Source organism: Bactrocera tryoni, chromosome 5 (genome assembly GCF_016617805.1).
Source record: "Bactrocera tryoni isolate S06 chromosome 5, CSIRO_BtryS06_freeze2, whole genome shotgun sequence".
NCBI lineage: Eukaryota > Metazoa > Arthropoda > Insecta > Diptera > Tephritidae > Bactrocera > Bactrocera tryoni.
The window spans coordinates 23526828-23550753 of NC_052503.1; the positions used below are offsets into that span (position 1 = coordinate 23526828).

Consider the following 23926-nt stretch of genomic DNA (forward strand, 5'->3'; position numbering starts at 1 on the left):
TGATTTCTAAGTGTTTTTATTGTTGTTGTGTTTGTGAAAAAGTTTCTAAAAGTGAAGAAAAAACCGAAATAATTCATAAATAATATTTCCACCACCTTCCCCCCCCAATTACGCCGCGCGTCACAGCTGCAAATGTTATTGCAAGCTACCGGCAACAACAACAACTTGGCCACCATCAATCAACAAATCAACAGCCTTGGCTCCATCAACCAACAGCTGACATCGCTCAGTCATCAGCTGAGTGGTTTGAATCAGCAAAGTCAGAATATACAAAACTTCCAGAATATTAACGCCGCGGCGGCGGCTGCTGCGCAACAGCAACAACAACACCAACAGCCATCACCGCCACCCGTCAGCCAGCAGCAGCAGCTGACGCCACCCTGTTCGGCTGCCTCGTTGCAGCAGTCGCAGTTGCACTTGAATATCGCTACCAATGGCAACAACACCAACAACAATAGCATTAATAACAATAACGCCTGCGGCGGCAGCAGTCCATTCCCTACAATGAATCAATTGCAGAGCATAAGCAATCAGCTACAACAACTCAATGCGCAAGCGACACAGTCGCAGCAAGACGCGTTGTCGAAGGACCTCTTCCAGGTCAATCAGGAGCTGTTGAATCGGCTGCAGGCGCTGAATTTGGGTGCCAGCAATACGAACGCCTTGACGCTCAACACCGGCGCGCCCATGGCTAGCGCCCAACAGACACCATCGCCGCGCAACTCATTCTTCTTCGTTAATCCGATGTCGGTCAGTCCAGCGAACAATAACAATAACGCGGGTAATTTCAATTTTCTCAGCTCGCCGGGCGCGCTTTCGGGGCAGCTAACGCCATCGCCCATGAGCACGCTCGCACGCAACTCATATGCGCACAGCCCACAGCTGCAGCAGCAACAACATGACGTGGATGCATTACAACAACAGCTGAGCAGCATCGATCAGAACTTGAATAACCTAATCGATGAACAGTTGATGAAGCCACTCGGCGGTTCGATAATGTCGACGTCCTCCAATGGCAATATAGCCGCCGGTAGTCCCTCGGGTACGCGCGAATCCAGTCGCTCCTCGTCGACACTGGACTCGGCGTCACCATCATCGCCGCGCATACGTACCGGCGGCATCGCCAACAACAACAATGAGCCACGCTTCAACACCGTCATGCTGAAAGTGACCGACGAAGCGGGTAATGTGACGAATCAGCGCAAGCTCTCGGCCACACCGAGCTTCATACAGCGCAGCACAAGCGAAAAAGTGCCGAATCGCAGTCAAATTATGAGTCAAGTGCAACGAACGGCCTGGGCGCGTCATACCACCAAATAACAGTCGGCCGTCGGTGGCCATGGTGGTGGAGAAGAGAGTGTTATGGATGCCGTCTTAATAGAAATCTAGTTGAGCATAAGTTGGGCGGGTTAGCTGTAGCACAGCGTTATGGATTGTGCTGCAACAGTAGTAAATAAAGGTTTTTATAAATAACCTCCAAACCTTGTATATTTATGGAAGAAATGGCTTAAATAAGGCGTTAGTATACATATTAGGGTGGTCCAAAAATATATAAAAACTATTTTATAAATTTAAAGAGCACAAATAGTTGATTTCTAGAAAAATGGCTGATATACTTATTATAAATATTAGGGTGATCCTAAAAATAAGAATGTAGGATTTTTATTCTTTTTTATAAATAAAACTCTTAGAGTTATATATTTGCAAAAAATATTTGATATAAGGCGTTAGTATACACATTAGGGTGGTTCAAAAAAAATATTTTTTTTGGAATTTTTTCTCTTTTTCTTATAAATTTAAAAGCATAAAGAGTTGATTTCAAAAAAACTGGCTGATATACATTATTAGAATGAATGTTAGGGTGGTTCTAAAAATAAATTACGGGATTTTTATTATTTTCTATAAATGAATATCTTAAAGTAATTTGTTTGCAACAAATATTTGATATAAGGTCTTGGTATGCAAATTAGGGTGGTTCTAAAAAATAATTTTTTGGAATATTCCTCTTGTTTATTAATAAAAGCCCTTATTTTTTTATTTACTGAAGGATCAGCCATTCTATACAGTGTTGTTTTACTATAAATATTAGGGTCATTCTAAAAAAAAATAATGTGAGTTTTTTCTTTCAATTTTGCTATTATACTATACTACTATCACATATAATTTTTGGTCGTTTTTGAAGAACATTTTGGGCGCCTTTCAAAGTGTCAAATCTCGAATTCTTCTTTGTCGGCTCAAAATAAATTTTATTTAAACCTAACCGTATAAGAGCGGCGTCAAACTTTTTATATAATCCGTTATAAAGTATTGAAAACACAAATGTAAATTCTATATAAAATTTCATGTACATATTTAAGGACCACCCTAACACATACATATATAGTATATATACATGCAAAGAGCAGTTGCTTAGAGTTTGTAAAAACTATTTTCTATTATTATAAGTCAACATAATATATATAGAATATACACACATATTTAGCGATAAATTGATACATCGCAAAGAAATTTCATATCTTCTAGCCTTAGTTCAATTAAAGAAGTAAAACTATAAAAAATTGTATTGTTCATTAAACAATATCATAACTTCATATATCCAATTTTTTGCTTGTTTTGTAATTTAGCTTTTAATTTACAGTATTAATACGGAACTTGTAAAAATAGTCTAATTGTTGAGCAGTTAAAATATGTATTTGAATCAAAATAAACCGTTTGAATATGGTTTGTCAGAAGTACTATGAATAACTGTTATAAATTTTTGATAATAAAAATCAGTATCGAGTCGTTATGTTGCATCTTTGGTTGAGTTTCTTTCTTCGAATATATTTTCCTTTAGAAATGATTTGTTCAGATTCTGCTTTTTATTTTCAATACTTGAACTTATAATTAAGGAAACACTTTTTCATAATTTTCCGTCAAGCTTTGATGATTTCTTTTTTTATTAAGGAAGCCTATAATTATTCAGGATTTTGAATGATTATAGATTATTCTTCGAAAAAACCGGTGACCATCTCTAGTATTTTATTACAACAACATCTCTGTTCTGTACTGTACTGAAAGAGCTTCTTAGAAAAATACTCTCATACAAAGGTAGCTGGATTCTAACTAGAAGCTGCAGTTCAGTTTTCCTCGTTCGAGAGCTTCGAGAACTTGAAAATTCGTTTACCATAAAGTTTTAAAAAGTTTTTAAAGATCATATTTATAAATATCTATTCCTGAGATTTCATCTAGTCTATTGAACTGCGAAGATCCTGGAAATCTAAGTTGAGTTCTAGATAAGGCCGGACAGCAGCAGAAGAAGTATTACATCTGTAAAAAGGCCAACACATTGTATGTAATGTTTTCGGAACCGTGTGTATAAAAAGCATGCATGCTTACTCTCTGTAGCCTTGCAAATGATCTTGGCGTTCCTTCTTTAATGGGTTACATGGGTTTGCGGGTTTAACAAAGTAAATTTTTTATCGATTTATCGTATTATTAAATTCTGCAACATCTCTAGAATATTGTCCTAAACTTTCAAGTTGATTCGACTACGATAGTAGTTTCGGAGATACAGTCTTGAGAACTTGAGAGCCCGAGGCTAGCTAGGCTAAATGCGCCGTCTTTAAAAGCGTTTTTCTCCAAACTGTGTTTTTGAAGTCGGTTGGCACGATTTCTCGAAAATCTTCATAAAATTTCACACAGGTCTTTGGGATACAATTCACAAAGATTTAAACGAAGGATTGTTTTTTTTTCGATTACATCAATTTGAAAAAAACTTGTCGCGAAAGTTTCATTTTCATTTCTCTGCCAAAACTCCAGTTTTCAGTTTTTTTTGTTTTGTCCAAGTGTTCTAAGTTAAGGTTTTATTTCACCTTAGATGATCCTATAGAAAACAAGTCGTATCTTTTTTCTGAGGGGTCACCGGAAATGGCGTTGCAATGGAGAGAATTTAAAATATTTTTTCCAAAAATTCAGATTTTCTTTGTTAATAGGTATGTTTTTAACGGTAAAAAATTATAATAAAAAATCTCATTTTTTATATGATGGAAAATTGTTGAAGAAAACCTGTTTTTTACCCAAGGAAACAGATGTAACCTCTTAAGGCATTCGTCTGTCTGCGTTTTTTTTTGTACTGGTTGAGTAGAAGTAGAAGTTTTTTCCGGAATGCTTTTGTGGCTCCACTCCAACAGCAAGTTTTGATCCGTCCTAGTAGCTGTTGAGAGTTCCGCTGGTGAACCACGAGCTCCTGCGCCAATCGCCAATTTTTAATGTTACTTGTAATCCTCGCTCCCATATGAAGCGTAAATGTATGTGTTATGTCTGACCATCTGCTTTTCGAGCTATGCCCGAAGGTTGCTTGGGAAATTCACCTAACGCCGCCAATCTCACAGCTAATTTTGTAGACTATATTATATGGGTTTTAAGAGTTTACAGATTTTTTAAGTGCGAGGTCTGAGTCCGTTTCTTCTTCTTGTTTATTGGAATAGACATCGTTTACGCGGTTATAGCCATTTCTTATGATTTTTAAATAACATTTTCGAATATGCGTGGCTTTTGGAAAAATCTGTAAAAATAGGTTTCTTCAAGTATAATAAGATTTTTTAATAATTTTATCTATTTATTAGTTGATTTTAGTCTGTTGATTCAAATTTTACACAATTAAGATGTTAGATAATCTGTATACTTTTCTCACTTTTTGTTTTTTTTTTTTATTTTCAATTCATATCATGGTATTAAATTATAACATCTTCTATTGGAATGCTATAGTTGTAAAGGAAAAACCACAGAATGAACGAGAAAATGCTCAAAAGTTTTGAAATAACTCTGATAAAAGAAATATTCTGAAAGGAGTTTATTTAAAACTTTTTTTCAATATTTCTTTATTTATTGCATATTTTTATTTTTTTAAGCGTACCTAACAATAAGTTATAAAATCTTAAATCTATTTAAAAACAAGACAAGCTCAAGCAAGTTAATGAGACTTTTTCCCTTTTATTTTTTGTTTTTATACCTGCAAAGAAATATGATGATTTCAAAGTAAAATTTAGATAGTGATGAGCTACCACACTTGTTATGAGAGCACTCGAAAACAGTGTTTCATAAGTTAGTATATTAGGGTGTGCGCTATTACTCAGGTTGGAATAAGAAAAGTAAACTTGTTTAAGGTGAATAAGTTTTTTAGTGCAAAAACGGAAACTTGAGTTGGCGACTGCTAAAAAAAAAAACACAATTTGGGTAATAGCGGACACCCCAATGTACAATTTTTAGTACCCCATTAGTTGTTTAAGTCTCCACATTGTTGTAGTAATTGCAATTGTTAGCACGTGTTACATTCACAAGGCATAAATTTCTAATACCTAGACACATATATAAAGTACATAAATATAGAAACCTTATAATGGAAAATGAACTGAAAAAAATTAAAAAATGTCTTTACTCAATAATTACTCTCACTTCAACAAAAAAAAATGCTCAATTAATTTTGTATAATATTTCAAACTTAGTAACCTATTCAATACATTTCTTTAAATATGTAACTATTTATATACTTTAAGGCTTTTAGGTAAATACTTGAATTTATGGTCTTCTAAGCTATTACATATCATCAACAGAAAAGTCCATTGAATACATATAATGCTAAATATAGTCTTAAATTATCAACAAATAGTAAAATAGTACTTCGGTACTATGGAAATTGCTTAAGCAAGTTGTTATATTCCTTGTAGTTTACTTGAGTAAGCATAGAAGTTTCGACGGCACTTAATTAGCGTTAATGATTTGTAACGGCCAATAAATTGTTTAAACAATGTTGTCACATTATACCATATACTAGTGATTTATGAAATAATAAAGTATTAGGTTTTCACAAAAATGAATATTTGAGAATGACTTGTATGGCTTTTGTTGCGCCGAAATGTAGGCAATATTTGGTTATTCCACACACAGCGAACACCATTCCTAAACGAAGATCATCTAATGGAGCATAGCATATAGTAAGTGTGAATAGCGTCATTCTGTAATAAGAGCCTGCGAATTGATTGGATTCCAATTATTAAGTGTTGGTTAAAAACTAATTAATTAATAAACTATAAAACAATATTTAGGCAATTATATATTGCCAACTTTAGGTACTTTTCACAACCAAATATAAAAACAAAATACAATCTACATTAACCCAAACTAAATAACTTATTTCAGCGCAAGGATGAAGAATATAATTTATATATTATATTAAAAAAATCCTGACAGCCTAACTGAACCGAAAACCTTCAAAACTACAGTGATCCCTTGCATCCGGACAACTTGACCTAACCAGCGTATCCGCTCTCTCTTGATTCACTGATTCCTTCCATCGACTGCGGTACTCGCGGATGCCAATGCACAATGGGCCAGTGGACGGGAGTGATGAGAGAATTGTAAAATTTGTTCGTTCAAGGAGCACTTTACTTTTCAATTGCCTACTAAGTCCAAAGGAGCACCTGTTGGCAAGAGTGATTCTGCGTTGGATCTCTAGGCTGATATTGCTGCTGTGCTGGTGTTGATGCCGGTTTCACGATAGATGAAATTATTTACGACTTTGAAATTATGACTGTCAACAGGGACCTGCGAGCCAAGTCGCGAATCCGTTGCTTAATGATAGGAGATATTTTGTCTTGGCCGCCAGTGCACCTGTCTAATCGAAACTTTAATATTTAGCATTACATAAATTGTTTGAAGAAGGTGGCTAGTCTACTGAAAATATCTTCCTTCTTTGATGATGTTTTAGATGTTTGGAACAAGTGGCAACACCTTCAAAAAATATATTGAACAGTATTTATTTTCGTTGCATTAATTAAAATGTTTCAAACAAGTGGCAACTCCTCTGAAGACTATTATCATTGCATTCAATAAAGTGTTTTAATCAGTTGGTAACTTCCAGAAAAAAATCTTCTACTGTTTCAAATAGGTGGCAACCAGTATAAAAAATATCTTCAAGCTTATAAGTTATTTAACTTACTCCTGGTAAACATATGAAATAATTCAGTATTCGTATCAAATTTTTTCGAAAAAAATGTTGTACAGGTGGCAACCACCGCTTCAAAATTCTTTTCAAATAGTAGCTTTATTTGATATGTACATACATATATCTGGCTTGTAGGTAAGGAAATATCTTCTATTTTTTCCGCTGAAAATATCGGCAACAGTGCGAAAAATTTAACCTTTGCAATGTTATAGTCATATTAAAATAATTATATTATCTTTTTATATTTTTTTCAACTAAAATAATAAACAGGTGGCAGCCACCGCTTCTAAATTATTTTCTTTGTACATACTCATAGTTTGTAACCTTTCCTTATTGGTTTTGTTTTTACTTAAAACGCTTAGTCAGGTGGCAACTCCGCAGTTAATATGTACATATATTCAATTGTACATATTATTAAACCTATGTAATAAACATATGAAAACAAATCAGTTACTCTATAAATATTTTTTTAACTAAAATGTTAAACAGGTGGCAACCACATTTTTGAGCTTATATTTAAACTTTAAATTTTTTAAATTTATTTTCTTACCATTTCATATTTTATTTTTTCAATAATAATTTAATCAGGTGGCAACTCCACAGAAAATATATTATTTACCCTTTGTAATAACCAATTCAGCTATTTTATTATTATTTTTATTCTAAAAGATAAAATTTTTAAAATTTATTTTCTTACCATTTCATATTTTGTTTTTACTTTAAAATTGTAAACAGGTGGCAACTCCACAGAAAATATGTTCAACTACATGAATCCTTAAACATTTATAATAACCATATGAAAATAATTCAGTTATTTTATTAAATTTTTTTAATTAAAATGTTAAACAGGTGGCAACCACATTTTTTAAACTTAAATTAAATTTCATTTCTTTTGAATATGTTGAATTTGTTGTTTCCTTACCATTTCACATTTTGTTTTTAATTGAAACTTTTTAGCAGGTGGCAACCTAGTAACTGTCTATTTGAAATTATTACACCAAAAAATAGAAAACTTAAATTGGCACTGCTTTAATTCTAGTAATGCGCTGCATTCTGCGAGTGTGACGGAATTTCGTTGCGTAACACAATTTCGTTGCAGTCGTGCGATTACAATACAGTTTCTAAACAAGCCTTATTAGAAGCAATTTTTGCGCTTTTATTTAGTTATATTGTAATAAAAATAAAATGATGATAAAAAGATAGGCGGTGAAAAAGCCGGAACTGTGCTTGCGGCTTTAAATTTGTACTGGTACATCCTACGTACTAAATTAAATATTGCTTAGGGAAAAGTCATTATTCTTGGTAGATCATATCGCTTGCTACAAGGCATAATCTCCTACAAATTTTCAGATATCCTTATACATACAAATGTATGTACATATTTACATATACATGTATACGTCGCCTCTTAAAATTTGCCACACAATTAGGGACAAATTGCTTAATGGCGGCAACCCAAAATGAAATTTTAATCGTTAATGCTCTTTCTCTCTTTTATTGTGCAATATTTATGCTTGTATGGATGCGCAATATTTTATGAAAGCGCATAAAACTCGTTTAATTAAGGACGATCTCTTACCAAATCACACACACGCGCTGCCATATGAGCTTGAGTATTCATATGTATATATATAAATAATATGTGTGTGTTTGTTTGTTGGTGTGTGTGAGCATTGCTGGAAGACACGTTTGCCGTTTCGGTATTCAATTACCGCATCTGTTTGCTTTTTTTGGCTTCTAGGCCGTAATGGCACAATTTATCACTTGCCTGCCTGCCTGCCGGTGCCCGACGCGGCGGTTATGAACCACAAGGCATGCCGGCGTCTTGAGAAGCAGCTATGAACACCAGGAAAGCCAAACGGCGGAGTAACAAGTGGCGGTAGAAGGCAGGCAAGCAAAGAGCGGCAAGCAAATGAGGAGGAGAGCAACGGCTAGGAAAGCGCGGAGTTGCTTATGAAGCTTGCGTAAAATTACGCAAGAAAAAAAGCAAAGAGAAGACGGTTTTTCAGCCAACAATGCTTAAGTAGGCGTGACGCAGAACGCACTCCATAAATCCGCGACTAATTTTCGGCAAATATTTCATAAATGACAGGCTCGCTTTGCCGTGAGGCTGATGTAGGCGCTTAGCGCTGGGTTAAAATCATCGATATGTGCATACTTTATCTCTATTGTTGTTGTAATATGTTATATTTTATATGCTTAAAATCTTATTGGAACCCAACTCACGTTTCTCATATCATATTTTTTGTTGTATTTTAATATCTTTTTTATTAATTTTTCGCTATCGCTCACGCACACTCTCTCTTTTTCTGCCTCTCCCGTATTTATAGCTTTCATCGACAGCGAAAGTGGCACGCTGGTTCCAGCAGCTAAACTGGCACACAGCCTCGCTGTCACGTCCCGAAAGCGGCTTCGTTTCGGGCGATTCACGTTCGGAGAAATTCCACTGCGAAGACTTCCACTACACCAAGGAGCCGGATGATTTATGCGATGAATTTCTGCTGGTCGAGGGGAGCAGCACCATTTGGACGAAATTGAGTGCGAAGAAGCAGCGCAAATTGCTCGGCATGCGTCTGGGCAAAGTGACGACATTTTGAGTATATTTGATGAAATTACACGAGAAATTAATGTGCTAAGTCGCGGCATTAGGCGCAGCATAACGGCAGTTAGTTTATAAGCAAGTAGACTCAAATTGTAAGCAACAAAACGAAATGAAACGAATGTGCGTTGGCAACGCTGACGTGCATGCTGCTAATGGAGTCAATATATTTAGAATAACGGCAGTTAAGCAGCTGCGCAAGCTTACTTAAGTTCGTTATAAATTTTTGTAATTTTTTACACGAAAAATTAATTTTAAGTATACGAAGTTAGCGCTTGCGAAATTTACTTGTCGGTGTGCCATGCATTTTAATGGCATGCCTTAACGCCATGTTTAGAAATTAATGTCACAACATAATTTTTACTTTCGAGCATTCTCATTTGGCGAGTATTACTTTAATATTTAAAGAATAATTTAAGTTAGAAAAAAGTATACAGGAGTATATATGAGCTAATCCACCCGTCTTCGTGTGAAGTTTACTTCAAAATCGAAAAATTAGAAATTTTTGAAAAAAATACTTGACATCAATTATTTCCATCTGTGCCAAATGCATTCGGCGATTAAGGGGAGGAGCGAAATTAAACAAATAAATTTTGTGTGCGGAATCAAATTTCTGGTGCCGAAACATTCAGAATGGTGGAAAGGGCCTTCGGTGATAATTATTCGTCGCGAGCAAATGGTTTTGATTGGTACAAATTATTCAAAGAGGGTCAAGAACACATCGACGATGAACCACGTCCAGGATGGGCATCTACATCAACTGAGCTTATCAATTGATGCTCTACATGTCAATAAAATAAAGGACTTAACGCTGGAGAATCAACGATTGACAGTCAAAGACCTTACTGCTATCGTTGGAATATTATAAAGATCAGTGAAAACCATTTTGAAATATCATTTGGGAATAAGAAAAGTGTAAGCACGAGACTTATCAGCGTTGACGTCTGAGAAGAATTGTTTTCCGACTACCAGGATGTCATAAAACATATAACTACTGGCGATGAGTCTTGGATCTATGCTTAATACCCGGAGCAGGCGAGTCGAAGACGAACCAACGACAAAGCAGGTCAAAAATCAAGGTAATGTTGACAGCTTTCTTGGATTATAGAGGTGTGGTGCACTCTAAATTCCTAACGGCCGGCTAAACTGTCAACAGAGAATACTATTTGAGTGCTATGCGTCGTTTGCGCGAACCTATTCGTAAAAAGAGGCCGAAAACTCTTGGTCTGTGCACCACAATAATGCACCGTCGCTTACTGCATTGATTCTTCGTGAGCCAAGCTTTCAACGAACACCGTATCGCAACCACCGCATTCGCCTGATTTAGCTCCATGTGACTTCTGGCTATTCAAAAAACTCAAATGACCGTGTTTTGAGTCAATTGGAGACATTAAACGTGAATCGCTACGCGCATTGAAGTCTATTCCGGAAATTTACTTTAACAACGTTGGCCCAAGTATACTGGGCAAGGAGCATTAAATTGAAAAAAGCAAATATATTTTGAAGAATAAATTAAGAATTTTAAAATTATGAGGATAGTCTTACTATTTTTTGCTCATAGTAGTAGTATTACACAATGACATTTTGAAAATTCTAATTTTGATTACATAAAAAAGGTGTTAGTTAGGTCATAGGATGAAGAAGTACAAGTATATACAAAACAAGAGAAAAAATTTTGGCAGTAATGTTATTATTTCAATTTCAAAACCGATTATGTTTCATTTCACACTATTTGGGCCTTCAACTGAAAAAAAAAAAAATATATATATATAAAAAAAAATAATATATATATATATATATATATATATATATATATATATATATATATATTTTCAATATTTCAATATTTAATTTAAAAATCTGATTTTAATTGAACTTTTGACTTTCGCGTAGATTTTATATTTAATATATGAAATTTGTGGTTGCTCATATATACTAAGGATTATCATAATTTTAACTTATTTGAGAACTAGTAATGTGTAGTGTAATGTTGGCTCACGGCTTAAAGCACAGACTAATTGCATTTATATTGTAATCGTTTAAGCATATGTATGAGCATAAACATACATATGTGTCTTTATACAAGCGAGCTGCCATGTCAAGCGAATAATATGCTTGAAATAGCACACAATATGATTTGTTTGTAATCTAATAATGTGAGCAGTAATCCGTTAAGCATTAAAGCACATATTAAGTAACGTTAGTTAACTAAATCACTGCACACCAAACAAAGTAAAGCAAAAACAACAAAAAGAATGGAAAGCTTAGGTTTATATATTTAAAGATATCAAACAGTCAAGCAATCAATTACCGTTATGTAGGCATGAAAAGTAAACAAACATTATCAGCGCATATATTAAATTATAGAATTCGCATATTAATCATACGTCATGGCAAACCAGCACAGACAGCACTCACTTATAAGAATGCCGGTAAAGTTGAAGGAGTGAACAAGTAAAAGAGCATAAATAGCTACATACAAATATAAAAGTGTAAGTATGTAAAAGTGTATAAGTGTATAAGTGTGTGTGTGTGTTGTCAGCTGCCATTATTTGACTCACGTAAAATATGCATAACTGTGAGAATTGATGATTGCTTCCAAGTATGATAAGCATATTGAAACAAATTCGGCAAAATTATGCTAGACAAACAAACAAGTGCGCAACACAACACAAATATATAACAAAAACAAAGATAAAATAACTTTTACTTGTCTACTACAATCAGCTGTGGCACAGTGTAAGCTATTTTTTTTGTTTTTGTTTTTTGTTTGTTACTTTTTGCTTGCGCAGAAGCGCTTGAGGGAGTGAGAGCATATACTTCAATTTGGTTTTTCATGTTTTATGCAGATGAAAAACTCATATTGAATAAACAAACAAATTGCATATGCCTTTAGTTAGCTAGACAATGTTATACCCAGTGAACAAATTTTGGTGTTTAGTAGTTAAATTGTGAGTTTTTTAGGCAACTGCTATATCATACCATGACCAATCTAACTTCTACCTTACTCTCTCTTCTTTTCTTTTTTGCTACTAAAAGTATGCTATGGAAATTTCATTGGAAGTCCTCCGTTAACCACTATGTACATATATTTATTTTATGAAAAAAGAAATCCTATACAAAATTTTATGTTCCAAAAGCTTCTACTCTCTGGGTAAAGCAATATGTAATCTTTCAGCCATGTTATCAATAAGGCTCAAGCACATGCTAATATGAAAACCAACAAGAAATTATGCGAAATGGCTGACAAACGAGCATATGACTGCCGCGCGTGTTTGTCAGTAAAAGAATAATATAACATTAGGGTGGCACATTTCTTAAAATTATTTTCTAGCTTATCTTATTTGAGTCTAGTAGACTAATTGTTTTAATTTCGATAAAGTATTAAATTTTGATAAAATATTAGGTTTTGGTGAAATATTAATTTTCAACGAAATATTAAATTGTGACAAAACAATAAATTTCGATAAATTGTTAAATTTTGATAAAATATTAAATTTCGACAAAATATTTTATTTTGATTTTATTTAATTTCGATAAAATACTGAAACTTGATAAAATATAAAATTTCCATTAAAAATAAAAATTGCGATATTAAAATCAAATTTTGATAAATATTAAATTTCGATCAAATTTTAAATTTCGATAAAATATTAAATTTTGATAAGATATTTAATTTCGATAAAATATTAAATTTCGATAAAATTTTAAATTTTGGTTAAATACTAATTCTCTATAAAATATTAAATTTCAATAAAACACTGAAACTTGAAAAACTATTAAATTTCCATTAAGAATAAAAATTTCCATTAATAATAACATCAAATTTTGAAAAAATATTAAATTTCGATAAAATATTAAATTTTTAAAAGTCATTTAATTTCTATAAAATATTAAATTTCGATAAAATTTTATTTTTTGCTGAAATATTAAAGTTTCGATAAAATATGAAATTTTGATAAAATATTAAGTTTCGATAAAATATTAATTTTTGCTGAAATATTAAATTTCGATAAAATTTTCAATTTCGATAAAATATTAAATTTCGATAAAATTTTAATTTTTGCTGAAATATTAAATTTCGATAAAATATTAATTTTCGATAAAAATTTTATTTTTGATTAAATATAAAACATCGATAAATAAAATTTTAAATTTCGATAAAATATTAAATTTTTAAAGACATTTAATTTCGATAAAATATTAAATTTTGATAAAATTTTCAATTTCGATGAAAAAATAATTTTCGATAAAATTTTTAGTTTTAATAAAATATAAAACATCGATAAATAAAATTTTAAATTTCGGCAAAATATTAAATTTCGATAAAATTTTAAATTTTGATAAAATATTAAATTATTATTAATTATTAAATTTAAATCAGTACCGATACAATTTCAACCACCCTAAAAAATCTTCTCATGTCTACGGCTTGAAGTTACCCACATATGCATATTATATTCCCATATACTCATAGGCAGACGTATTAGATAAACATTGTTGTGGTAGATCAAATGTGTTTCAATAATGTCTGTACGCACGCACACGTATGTACACACTTAGTTATACACACACACAGTTTCACACTTTCCCATGCTCAATCTTTCGTATTACATTGGCTGCTATGCTTTTTTTTTTGCATACTTATAGGCGCTGTACGTGCTGATGCCGAAAATAATGTGTAGTTATGAGATATTTTGAATTTTCAAGAAAAAATATACTTTCGGTGTACTTATCTGCATGCATTCACACACACAAACACATATGCGTGACAATGTTTATTTTTGCTATTTCGCATTTTTGAAGAAAATTGTGCGAAATCGAAATGAGACTGCCAAATACTGATTAACGGATCAGACATTTATTTAAGCAAGTAAAAGACTAAAAGAAAAAATGGCAGTTTTAATGTAGATTTTAATTTAGGTGGCTGTTGAAATGTTACAGTTAATATAACATTTAATATATACTTAACGTTAAGACTTTTATATTTTTGTACGCTAGCATATAGGCACATCTGACATTTCGTTCAGTGATAAGCTGTTAGCATAGAAAAAGTCGGAAGTCATTCTAAAGTTAGTAACATAAATGATGTAAACTTATTTAGAAATAAATATACATATGAATACATACATACATACATACATAGTATGTATATAGAAATATACATACATGTACATTAGGGTCTTCGTTATTTCCCAAATTTATTTTATTTTTTGTTTGCTATGCCGCTTTAAGTTTCAGGTTTTGGTCTAAATAATCATCTAACGTAATTAATAACTTTATTTAAATCGTGCCTATATCATGTTCCGCCTACATCATAAGTTTTGTCTTTTTGCTTTAAAAAATATAACCAAATTTTCTGATGAAAGTCTATTATAATAAAAAACTTTCTGTTCTACAAAAAAGTTCTGCTCATTTCATAAAAACATTTTACATAAAAACATTTCTTTTATAGTTATACGCAGTTAAAGTTATCCATCAAATGTACTGAGCATTCATGCAAGTGCCTTATAAACTCTCTGTTGCGCATACGGCATGGTGTACTTTATGGCTGCGCAGCGCATTTGATGTAAAACTTTAACTGCGAATTGTTTTATACAAAAATTTTATGTCAGACACTGAAACATAGGCAAAAACCAAATCAACTTGGATATAAGGGACACCCTAATATAAAAATATGTATGTGAGACTACTCTTCATGAAAAAAAATAAGAATATTATAAGAACGATTACGAGTACGAATTTCGATTTTCCATTTAAGCTTCTGATTATGATTTTAGAAACGAACGCAGCCATTTAAATGTTGAGACTGAAGTTCTTTTTTATGATTTGGTAATAATGCGCTTGGCTAAAGAAGAGAAAGCAAGCATTAAAAGAGCACTCACACACATGTATGAATATTTATTGGTGCATATTCACTGAAAGCGTTATTGAAATTAAATTGATGCTAAATTTTTATAAATTTATTATTTTACTTCAAAAAATATTTAAGTTTGAAATTAAAATTTTTTTCAAATTCTCTTCTATAACTATTTCCAAATATTATAATAATAAATTATAAAATTAGAGGAAATAAGAAAATAAGAAAATATTATAAGAATATAATCACAATAAAATAAATAGTTTTTTTTTATGATTTATGATTTTTATTATGTGTAATATCTTAAGAAGAAACGAATTACAGTTTTTATAAAATTTTATTCCACCTTGTTTTATTGAAACAGCTATGAGCTTATTTCGAGTTTGAGATAGAAATTTCAACATATACAAATTCAGTAATAAAAACAACTCAACTCAGGTTATATGCTATCATAAACTAACAAGGGCATACTTATATCGGGTGATTTTTAAGAGCTTGATGTCCCAAAAACGTATAAAATTGGTAAAATCTCAATGGTTCTTTATTTGAAAACGTTAGATTGGTTCATGACATTTACTTTTTGAAGATAATTTCATTTAAATGTTGACCGCGGCTGCGTCTTAGGTGGTCCATTCGGAAAGTCCAATTTTGGGCAACTTTTTCGAGCATTTCGGCCGGAATAGCCCGAATTTCTTCGGAAATGTTGTCTTCCAAAGCTGGAATAGTTGCTGGCTTATTTCTGTAGACTTTAGACTTGACGTAGCCCCACAAAAAATAGTCGTAGTAGATGCTGTTGGACGCAACGTTACGGTGAATGGCGATCGCTATCGTTCGATGCTAACAAACTTTTTGTTGCCAAAAATGGAAGAACTGAACTTGGTTGACATGTGGTTTCAACAAGATGGCGATACATGGGGGCTACGTCAAGTCTAAAGTCTACAGAAATAAGCCAGCAACTATTCCAGCTTTGGAAGACAACATTTCCGAAGAAATTCGGGCTATTCCGGCCGAAATGCTCGAAAAAGTTGCGCAAAATTGGACTTTCCGAATGGACCACCTAAGACGCAGCCGCGGTCAACATTTAAATGAAATTATCTTCAAAAAGTAAATGTCATGAACCAATCTAACGTTTCAAATAAAGAACCGATGAGATTTTGCAAATTTTATGTTTTTTAAAAGTTACAAGCTCTTAAAATCAACGATATAACTAAATTATGGGATATTCTTGTGTTAAAGTACTATGTAACCTTAACTCGAATATTTTCAAAGCTTCATAAAATGTGATCCAATCGTGTTAATGTTATTAGTCTCAAAATAACGCTTTACCATAAGAAAACGTGTGGAAAATCATGAAATGCGGGGGCAATTTAGCCACGTACCGGTTAAGTCACCGGTTAATTATCCAACAGTGCTAACAAAAATTTCTGTTAAAGTTTCTACGTATATGAGTTTCTTTAAGCGCAACTGTGTACGTGTGATCATTCAACCTTTTCGTTTCTTATGAGTTGCCGGGTAAGTATGTGTTAGTTTGCGCGCTAATTGTTTGAATAAACGGCATCAAATCTCGACTACCCCGAAAGAGTCTTTTCGTATTTTGTCCATAGATATTATTGAAGTCATATATCTCCAGTGCTATAAATCACATTGTATGATACTATATAGTGTTGGAAAGGTCAGATTTAAGCTTCATTTAACCAGAAAAAAATTAGTTTTGGGGAAGTTGAGAAAAACTTACAGCTGTTCAAAAATTAGTGGAAATAATAAAAAAAATTTAGAATTTTTTGTATAAAAAATGGAAGAAAGCCAAGCAAGCCATCAATGAAATTTGTGAAGCTTACGCAGACGATGCTGTATTAGTTCGTGTAGCACAACAATGGTTCGCTCGCTTTCATTCAGGAAAATTTCGTTGTGAAAGATGCACCTCGCTCTGATCGACCTTTGGCTGAAAAAGTCGATGAAATTATGGAAAAGATTGACCAGGACCATCACATGAGCAGCCATGACATCGCTAGGAACTTAACATTCATCATCAAACGGTTTTGAACTATTTAAAAAGGCTAGCTACAAAAAAGAGCTCGATGTTTGGGTAGTACATGAATTGATTGTGAGACATTTAATATACCGAATTAACATCTGCGATACTTTGCAGAAACGAAATGAAATCGAATCATTTCTGAAGCGCATGGTAAGAGGAGACAAAAAGTGAAGCAAACACGACAATAATGTGCGAAAAAGATCATGGTACGAGTACAAGCATGGTGAAGCTTAACAAATGGGCGCAAAGCCAGGATTGATGCCACAAAAGGTTATGCTGAGTGTTTGGTTGGATTGTAAAGGAATCATCCACTATGAGCTGCACCAGCCTGATCGAACGTTTGATTCTACATTCTAATGTCAACAACTGATGAGATTGAAACACGCAATCGAAAGAAAACGGCCAAAACTGATCAACAGAAAAGGCTTCGTCTTCCGGCTGGACCACATACATCTTTGATGACACGACAAAAACTAAGAGAACTTGACGGGGAAGTTTTGATGCATCCAACATACAGCCCTGACCTTGCACCATCGGACTACCATTTGTTTCGTTCAATGCAGAACTCCCTTAATGTAGTAAAGTTGGTTTTAAGAAAGGTCTGTGAAAATTACTTGTCTCAGTTTTTCGCCGAGAAACCCAAAAAGTTTCACACTGATGGAATAATGTCTCTAGCGGAAAAATGGCAAAAAGTGTTCGACCAAAATTGTACATATTTGGTTAATTAAAATTCATTATAAATATAAAAAAAAAATAAGTTGAAGTTGGTTTAGAAATACGAAAAGACTTTTTCGACTACTACCTAATACGCTTTAATTATAACAGGTTTCGTCCTTTTCGTAGATGACTAGTAATTGAATATTTTATAGGTCAAATAATTAGCACAAAGCTCTCTGCAACAGCGTGTGACAACCATCATTCACTTTTGTTTAGTATCCAAAACAAAGCTTAAGTAAGACATCCGCCACTCATTTGCTGAGTTCACCTAAAGCGTTCCAATTAATTTAATGACAAATTCATGTAGAGTGGCAAAGCCAGCAAAGTGACAAACACACTTAGCTTGCAACAAGCAAAAGACAAAATGGCAAAAAGCGGAATCGAGTTTAGCCTTCGAGGGTTAAAAGGCATGACAGCGATGACCTGAGAAGTCAACGTGACATTCGCCACTGAATTTCAAGTAAATGATATGTAAGTATGGTAAGTAGTTATGTATGTATAGTGAGTAGGTATCTATGTACGTAGTTGTACTGAAGATAAATGATGGGGATTAGTTGGTAATTTGTAAGGTCCACTGGTGGTCACTTCGTCACATCGACTCGCTAGCTACTGGAGCCATTAGTATTTAAGCACATGCATATATACAAACATTAATCACTGGGGCATGACTTGATTGCCAGCTTCAGGCATGAACAGCAACATTGAAAACTAACAATCAACCAATGAGCAATTGATTTTCGACGCTGCGGTACTTGCTAGCTGATTAATTGTTTGTGAGGTTTTGATTTCAGGCAAATTATTAAGGCATGCGAAGACGCTGGAGAGCGTTCAGTTGAGCTATTTGCTATTAAACAGCCGGATCACACTCACGTAAGGCTTAAAGTTCGACATGACGATGAGTATAAAAGGTGACGGGAATATGGAGCAATAGAGTCATCTCACTACGTACTCCTTGACGATTAGATTCACTACTTGAATCACCTCTTCCGACGACAGTCCGAAACGGACCCTTATTTTTTATCCGGCCAAGGGCTGTCAATTCGGCAGAATTCTGACACTACAACAAGAACAATTACTAGAAGAACTCATAAGGATCAAATTGGTGTTGACTGAAGAATTCAAATTTATAGTTTTATGATGTTTTTGAGACGTTTTGTAGTAAATACAGTAGTTTGAGAACTCCACACTGAAGCCTTTAGGTGGAAAAACTAAAGTAATGGAATTCTCATTCTCTGCCGTAATTTAAATTTTTTTTTTTTTTTTTTAATTTCAATTTTTTTTAACAATTAATTTTTGATTTTTTCCCAAAAATGCGGACAAAATTTTTCTGAGGTCGCCATTTAGTTAATTAAGAAAAATTATAATTATTTCTTGTCCTTAAAAGTTACTTTTTTCAACCTCAAATACACACCAGAAATCCTTTCGCTAGGAGTTCTAAGGCAAATACGGGCCATCTTTATCTCATATTTAAGACAGACCTTTTTTCAGTTGGAAAAATTTTAAGTTCAAGTATTTTTAAAACCTCTTAGTACCTCAGTAATTAGTAAAGCAGATACTAGATTTGCTGAAATTCACAGATAATAAAATGAAGCAATAATTATCATTATCAGAAGTATATCAAAGTAGTGTTTATACTTTCATACTTTGCTATCATGAGTTTTGTATCTGCCCCAGGCTAGAAACGCTGGATTATTGTAGAAGCTGTCAGGAGATCTATAAAACCTCCACTGTATTGGAAGACTCTATATAAGAATTTTTATTTTACTCTATATAAGAAGAGAAACGCAACTATCGGTCGAGCGTTTCTTGACGACGTCTCGGAGATTGCTCAGATAAAACTTTTCATATTAACGAACTTCATCAGAGGCACGGGATGTTTCAATAAGGTGAGGTGAATTTAGTCCTGGTGCTATTACAATGTGTCGTTAGATAGTCACTTTACCCACCTTTTTATATTTTTCTATTATATAATATTAGTTCATTCTGAGAAGGAATTTGACAATTACAAGGAACTGCTTTTTAATTACAAATTTGTTAAAATTTTGTTTTTCTTCCAAGAACTTAAAAAATAGCAGTTCGTGAAGCCATAGCCTCACTTATGTAAATTTCCAGTTTTAATATGCTCTTCTCCGCAACCACCATTAGCAAACTAATTATTAGAATAAGCTGAGTTCACGTATGATATCTAAGAGAATTTATAATTTTTTTTTTATTTTACTTTATGCCCTTGTATAAGGTGCAGCAGCGACAGTGAGATAGGTACAAAGAATGCCGGCCAACAAGATAAGCCGAGCAATTTTCGTTAGAAGCGTGAGAATTTATGAGCAAAATAAGCGGTAGCCGCGCCAAGCGTTGCAACCCACCTACACTCTTCACTACACGTCGTCGCTGGTCAACGCGCAAATGACACGAAGAAGCACATGAAAAATGAAGGCCTGAAAAACTAAAAATGAGCATATGAAGGCAAGAAAGTGGGAATGAAAAATTCTGCGCGGACATTCGCCAAATGCCTATCACTCAAGCTTGGACGCTACGAGCGAAACATTAATTTTCAAACGTGTAACTACTCGCCACCCGCTCGCGAAGCGCAGCGAAAGTGAGTAGCATGTGACATTTTGTGCCAAAACGATTCTGTAAGGACATTTATAAAGTCACTCGTTGGCAAGGTGGTTCTGCACGCCTCACTTGTGTGGACGTAAGGCCGTGTGAGGTGAAGAAATGAAGGAAATGAAGCATAAAAGGACGTGTCACGTTGCTGCGCTTTTAGCGTGGACAACAGTTAGTTGGAAATTTATTTTTTGTTGTTATATATTTTTTACAAAGCATATTTTGACAGCAACACGTTTTTTGGAGGTTAGTTAACTGGCAGCCCAGTGGGGAATTTTTGAAAGAATATACTTATAAAAAGTGAAAAAAAACAGAGGAAGAAAGGAAGGTATAAAGAGAAAGGAGGCGTAAAATTGGGGACCTCGTTTTAACAATTGAAATCTACGAGTGGAGTAAAGTTTTCACTGAAACATACACTTAAAAATTTAACGATAGAAATATTTAATGTAAGACGAACTCCAAACTACCATTTTAAGGTTGTTAGAGAATTAGAATTGGTTCCAAACAGTGAAAAGAAAGAACGACTGGGGCGGTATTGAAAACTCGGCTATAACTGCGTATGCAGTGTCTACGCCAATAAAGAAGAAGAAGCAGAGAATTTACTTCCTATCCTCTTTATAGATTTCCTTAAATTAAGAATGTGTGTTCAAGCTCTCTACGCGGGACATAAAGGGAAGCCGGAAATGAGCTAGCAGACAAACTAGCCCACTCTGCGGCAGCGTCCAAGATGATAGGACCAGAACCATGCATACCAGTGGGGTTCAACACTCTTAAGGAGCCACGCCGCACGGAGGAAAGAGAGAACATCACTAGCAGCAGGCAGCAGGAATACGCCATGCAAAGCTGCTTCTAGGAGGTTTAAGGAAATAATCAACCTTCCTCGTGGCAAATTCCGCCTCCTTGTCGCGCTCTACACAGGGCACTGTAGGCTCAGAAAGCACTTGTTCAACATGGGCATAGTCTACTGCGCGAACTGTTTGCGGAAGCAGGCTTAAGGCCCTTGTTTCCATCTACGTGGACAGGAATCACATCACCTCAGTAGCGCCCAGCAGGCAAATAACTATTGGTTCCTTCATACCGATAATGCAGCATGTCATATTGCATTGGTTCTTCCTGACTTTTTTACCAAAAACTTGACTCATATCGTTCCGCAATAACCATATTTCCTTGATTTGGCTCCTTGTGACTTCTTCGCCCATTACACCTTCAGATAATGTAAGTTTTCGTTTTAATATTGATATCAACCGATCTGGTATTTGATCTTAATGAAGAAAACAACTCTGATTTATAGATTCATATGCTCAAATCAGATTTTAATGAACATTTAATATGCCCCTGAGTTGAGTTCAGAGTCTCATCCAAAGCTTAGTTCTATGGTTTTGTCAGAGCCTGAGTTGAAGAGGCTCACGTTTTGGACTGTCTCAGCGCTAACACTTAGAAGTAGACATTGTGGTTGTGACCTTTGTATACTACGAGCTTCTGTGCACTGAATGCTCTTACTTCTAGGACCCACCGTACATTTCGAAAGTCTCAAGGAAACTGCAAATATATACTTCTCCACAATCTTCGCTCTTTATCGTTATGAGATTCTGATACCTCACACATTGTGAGAACTCATATAAAGACACGGGTCTGCAAGTGCTTATCCTAAAACTTTCCGACGGGGTCTATTTTCAAAACAAAAAAAAAATAGCTACCTATAGTATAAAGTTTCTGCACGCGATTATACTCAAATGCAAACTGCTAAGCATATATGATGGTGCACACATACATATATGCAAGGCAAACACATATACATTTGCACATGAGCCCAAGTATGCTTGTCAGTGAAATTTTTTGTTTACTGTCCCCGCTACTCTGAACGCGGCTGTGTACCGTGTAAGTGGGTTCGACGCATTTATGCCACGTTAACGCCTATTTATGACCTCAAACACACCTACCGCACACACACACACACACATCCAAACACATTTCCACAAACCGAGAGCAACGCGGCCGCCCATTTGGGGGCAATGCGGCTCCACATCATCACTCATTCCCCGAGGTGTCCCGGCTATTGTTTGCATTTCTAAGTGAATGACAATGAATGACTGGGATCAGCGTCAGCGCACACAAAAAACTGCCAGCTAAGCGAAATAAAAATGTGTCGGAAAGTGGCAAAAAATGAAAAGGAGACAAGCGAAATGGCGCAAACATGTTATTGCGCCTCATAAACAACGGCGGAGGCGCGAGCAACAGTGGGCTTGGACGGTGTGGAAGGACGCAGTAGCAGCCGCGCAGGCGAAGCAACAATTTGTTCACACGTATGCACACATACACACACTCACACATCCATGCATAGGCGAATATGCATGTACTTAGACGAAAGCAATGGTTGTGGCTAGCACGGGGGGTTGGGGGGAGTCAAGGGGATGGTCAGTGACAACAATTCGCTTCACTTGCTTATTTTCCAGTTGGCTGCGGTCTGGTAATTATTAGTAGCAACATAGTTCGGTCGTGAATACGGTGCACAACGGACGTGTCCTGAGCTGAGTCTCCTTTGCGTACAGGCTCCTCACGGCGGTGAGTCGTTTTGAAGCCATCATCACAAATCAAAGTGCTAAGGAAACCAAAAAACTTATTTAAAGTCCGAACGAGCATGCAACAGGTAACCGACACTGTCTCCAGCGACAACTTTGCGGGCGCTGCAGCTTCCGCAAGCACAGCAGTGGCAACCACGAACTCGGAAACAACACAAACATGCTATCCAACAGTCACTGCCGCTGGCATTGCCACCACTACTGCCACAATCGTTCAACCACCATCGACACTTTCATCACAGGCAGCTCCTCTAACACTGCCGCCGATCGCCACTGCACTCAGTGCAATGGACATCTTGTCACATGTTGCACCAACACCTGCCGCCGTCGACATAGTGGCCACATCTTCCACCTCACCACCGCTGCCGCTGCCCGCATTGCAGGCGTTGGGTGAGCGTCGTCGCGTACGGCCAGCGGGTATACTGCGTTTGGATATGAACAAGCCGAGACGTTCATCAGGTGGTTCCGTCGAGTTTCGAGCTCAGCCGCAAATGCTCGGTGAGGTAAGTCAATAGCAACAATTGTTTCTGGCATATTTTATTGT

General features: G+C 34.9%; 2 protein-coding genes across 4 annotated transcripts in view; both read left to right on the forward strand.

Moving 5' to 3' along the window:
- The window catches only part of LOC120777954 (capon-like protein), a 319841-nt gene extending 309686 nt beyond the window's left edge, over window positions 1-10155 (forward strand). For 2 of the 3 annotated variants that reach the window (XM_040109569.1, XM_040109568.1), the window contains one exon: window positions 127-1634. In XM_040109569.1, coding sequence (XP_039965503.1) covers window positions 127-1320 — 1194 coding nt within the window. In that variant the 3' untranslated portion in view covers window positions 1321-1634. Of the gene's footprint in view, window positions 1-126; window positions 1635-9315 lie in introns of those variants that run through there. The other variant, XM_040109570.1, reaches the window with a different exon arrangement.
- A 13286-nt stretch (window positions 10156-23441) lies between these two features.
- The window catches only part of LOC120777060, a 60691-nt gene continuing 60206 nt past the window's right edge, over window positions 23442-23926 (forward strand). Inside the window, exon 1 of the mRNA XM_040108173.1 lies at window positions 23442-23885. Within this exon, the coding sequence (XP_039964107.1) occupies window positions 23442-23885 (444 nt within the window). The remainder of the gene's footprint in view (window positions 23886-23926) is intronic.